We start from the raw sequence: 3,178 nt of genomic DNA on the forward strand, positions 1-3,178 counted from the left end.
TGTTCCCAATACGAGACTCTCCAGACCCAACTTCCCGACCATTTTTTTTTGTGGGCGGGGAGAAGTTGGGCTGGCAGCCAGGCTAGCTTTGTAGGACTGGATTCTAACCCTAATAGTTAAGTTTCATCTGATTTGTTCAGGGGTGCTGGATTTCCTGTTTTGTAATCATAGCCCACCACCTGGCTTTCCAACCTTCACCCAAAAACACACATGCACTCACACACGCTAACCTTCTTCTTTACTTCCCCAAGTCATACTATAAATGTATTGCCTTTCTCAGATATCTTCCAAATCTGTTGTGATCTTCAGGTACCCTCAGAGGAAGTAGTCAGGGTGTGGGGAAGGTTGGTTGTTGGCACAAGCATTGGAAGCCTCATTTGTACTGACAAGTTTCTCATAGCGAGCCTTGTAAGCATCTCTCTCCCTTAGCACTCGAGAGAGTTCACTCTGTAGCTGTTCCAACTTTGAAGACAGATGGATGCCAATGCATGGAGTAAATGGGGTAAAACAGAGAGTTAATTTGTGTTGTGCTTGATTTTGTGTAAACGGTAGTGAAATTCCACTGTGTGTCTGTGATTGGGTGTCTCTGAGTATGTGTCTGTGTGAGTTTTTGTACCTGTTGTGTGAGAACATGTTTCTCAGACTCCAGTGCATGGCGGTGCTGAAGACGTTTGTAGCGGCAAGACTGGGCGTAGCCCCGGTTCTTTAGCGTACGGCGCTTCTGCTTAAGACGTACCACTTCATCCTTACTCACACCCCGCAGATGTCGATTCAACTCCCGGACCGACAGACTCACAAGCTGCTCATCCGAGAAACGCTCATCCACTCCACACTGCAAACAGTAATGGCAGCAATGCAGAGAGACAGAGATCAATCATGAATAAGAGTGAAAGAATGAGTGTATGCATAATAAAACTGTGTAATATAGTACAATTAGTTGTTGCTGTAATTTATGTATATAGGATATTGGTTGTGCTGTTACTTTTGCTACATGGATTAATTGCACCGCCACAAAATGTGTACAATTTACATTTTCTCAAACTGAATGTGATACTATATGGTAAACACCGTTCTAAAATAATTAAGATGCTAACATCAGTATTGCTAGTCAGAAATTCCTTAACCACAGAATATATTAAAAATGACTGAGTCAACGGGATACTGTATTGTTATTATACATGTGTTGCATGCTTTGTGCATGTGTATTAGTAATGTGTGCAAAGTACATTTTGGCAGCACATGTCTATAATCTATTGCATAATCTGACTGAGTGTGAGTGACAGTGATCAGGATTATGAAAGGCAATAATAGCAGATACTATCATAATCTTACAATATGCTCCACTTACTGACACTATCTCTCCCAGATACCTGCATGAGCAACTACATCTACAGTTCATTTATCTAGGACAATGATCTGCCTTTTAAATGAGAATGGCAAAGCTAAAACACATTTTTATTGCATTGTGAAATCATATATTTTGGAAATATTTACAGAAACCACGTTTCAATTACCACGTCCTATAACATTCTCATCCTTGTTCTAATCCCAGGACTGCATTATCCCCCAAATTCCTCTTCCTCCAAACCATCATATAGGTGAGAACGCTATCACTATACAGTATCTTGTTTGTCCTACTATTCACATTCATAATTTTGGGCTATTTTGAACATTGTCATTGGCTTGAGAAAGGTTATTGGTTCTATAGCAAGTTTTACAAGACCCCTCCCTGACTTTCAGACAGTTAGCACCATTATTCAGTTATGACTATTCTGACAGTTATTGCTATTACAGTAATATTATTTGTTCAGTGTTGTAATGTGACAAAAACCTAAGCCTGTTTCCACTGCATCTATATTAACGATAGGACTGACAATCTCTTATCACTTGACTGACTTGAAGGTGATGGTGATGATGGTGGCCATGCATGGGATGATGAGGGTGGTGGTGATGATGATGATGCTGATGGTGATGAAGTCGGCTCTGAGGGCTGGGAGTTTGGGGGTAGGGGGCTGAGGAGGGGGTAGTGTTTGGGAGCGAAGGAGGAGCAGAGGAAAGGAAAAGGAGGGGACGATGGCATATTTCTGTTCCCTTTGCGCAGGAGATGTCACCTCCACTGTCGCTGCCAGAGTCTCCCAGGTTACTATTGGAGCTTTGTGAGAGTGTGGGGAACTGAGAGAGAAGAAAAGATTCAAGAGGGATTAGGATTATTGTTTTGTCATTGCTAAAAATAAGCAGGTACTGGCTACCGGCCCATATTGACATGCCTTTCCGTTTCTTTACCTGCGAGCTAACTGCTGCAGCAGCTGAGTTAAGTAAAGCCTCCACTGTGTCCTCACAGCCCAGGAAACTTCCGACTGGACCCCTTTCTCTGTCCCCCCGTTCCAGCCCTCCTCCAAGTGCCCCAAGCAAGGACGCAGGTCCCCCTGCTTCCCCCCCAAACTGTTGTTGCAGCGCAGCCAGCCAGATAAGGTCTTCCAAAGAGGCGGGATTAGGTCCCTGGGCACCCCCATGGGTGGAGCTGCCATTAACATTGCCCTGGGATCCTGTGCTAATACCAGAGTTGTAGCTGTTTGAGATGGAGAGGGGGAACGACATTGAGGAAGAGGACGAGGAAAGGGATGAAGAGGAGGAGGGGGGTTGTTGGGCATCGCTGAGCGTTGGGGAAGGGGGAAGAGAGTTATAGGGACTGGAGTTGAGGCTGGAGTCCTGAGGTGGGTGACTAGTATAAGGAGAGCTGGAGGGGTTGTGTGGAAGGCCAGATTTGGTGTGTGGACAGGGAGGGGGCAAAGGAGGTGTGTCAGGCTTCACTTCAAACTTAAGTAGGTCAAAGTCATTCAGGTACTCCATGGCCAATGGACTAGGGGGGAGGGAGGGCATAGGTATAGAGGGAGATGACATGGCCACTGCTGAAAGAAGCAAACTGACTAATTTCTTATAGAGATAGAGTTTGTCGAGAAATGTCCGTTGGTCAGGGTTGTGTGTAGATCCTCCTCTCCCTTTCAAGACAGTCCATACACAACCACAGACTCGATGGCTTCTGAGACAAGGACTAATTTGTTGTTGTTCTGTGAGACAAAGGCAGAGCATGGTAAGAAGGAAACATCATATAAATTACAAATTCATAAATTAAAAAAAAAAAAAAAAAATCAATATTGTAATACCATGTAAGTACCAT

At 44.2% G+C, this 3,178-nt stretch overlaps 1 protein-coding gene across 1 annotated transcript; it reads right to left on the minus strand.

Moving 5' to 3' along the window:
* Positions 1–315: 315 nt before the first annotated feature.
* nrl (neural retina leucine zipper) lies at positions 316–2,901 on the minus strand. The gene is made up of 4 exons (XM_084676205.1): positions 2,284–2,901; positions 1,897–2,172; positions 617–832; positions 316–462 (listed from the first exon to the last, which is right to left on the minus strand). Exons 1-4 carry the CDS (start codon positions 2,899–2,901, stop codon positions 316–318), a joined length of 1,257 nt encoding a protein of 418 aa, XP_084532331.1.
* Positions 2,902–3,178: the final 277 nt, after the last annotated feature.

Source organism: Hypomesus nipponensis, chromosome 16, assembly GCF_054491055.1.
Source record: "Hypomesus nipponensis isolate SF chromosome 16, ASM5449105v1, whole genome shotgun sequence".
Taxonomy (NCBI): domain Eukaryota; kingdom Metazoa; phylum Chordata; class Actinopteri; order Osmeriformes; family Osmeridae; genus Hypomesus; species Hypomesus nipponensis.

Bases quoted from the DNA above. Each gene is read 5' to 3' on its own strand.
- nrl (XM_084676205.1), bottom strand. From the start codon at position 2,901: ATGTCATCTCCCTCTATACCTATGCCCTCCCTCCCCCCTAGTCCATTG. The intron at 2,173-2,283 runs GTAAAGAAACGG...CTTCTCTCTCAG, and splicing joins CTGCAGCAGTTAGCTCGCAG to TTCCCCACACTCTCACAAAG. The intron at 833-1,896 runs GTCAGTCAAGTG...TACTGTTTGCAG, and splicing joins ATCATCACCATCACCTTCAA to TGTGGAGTGGATGAGCGTTT.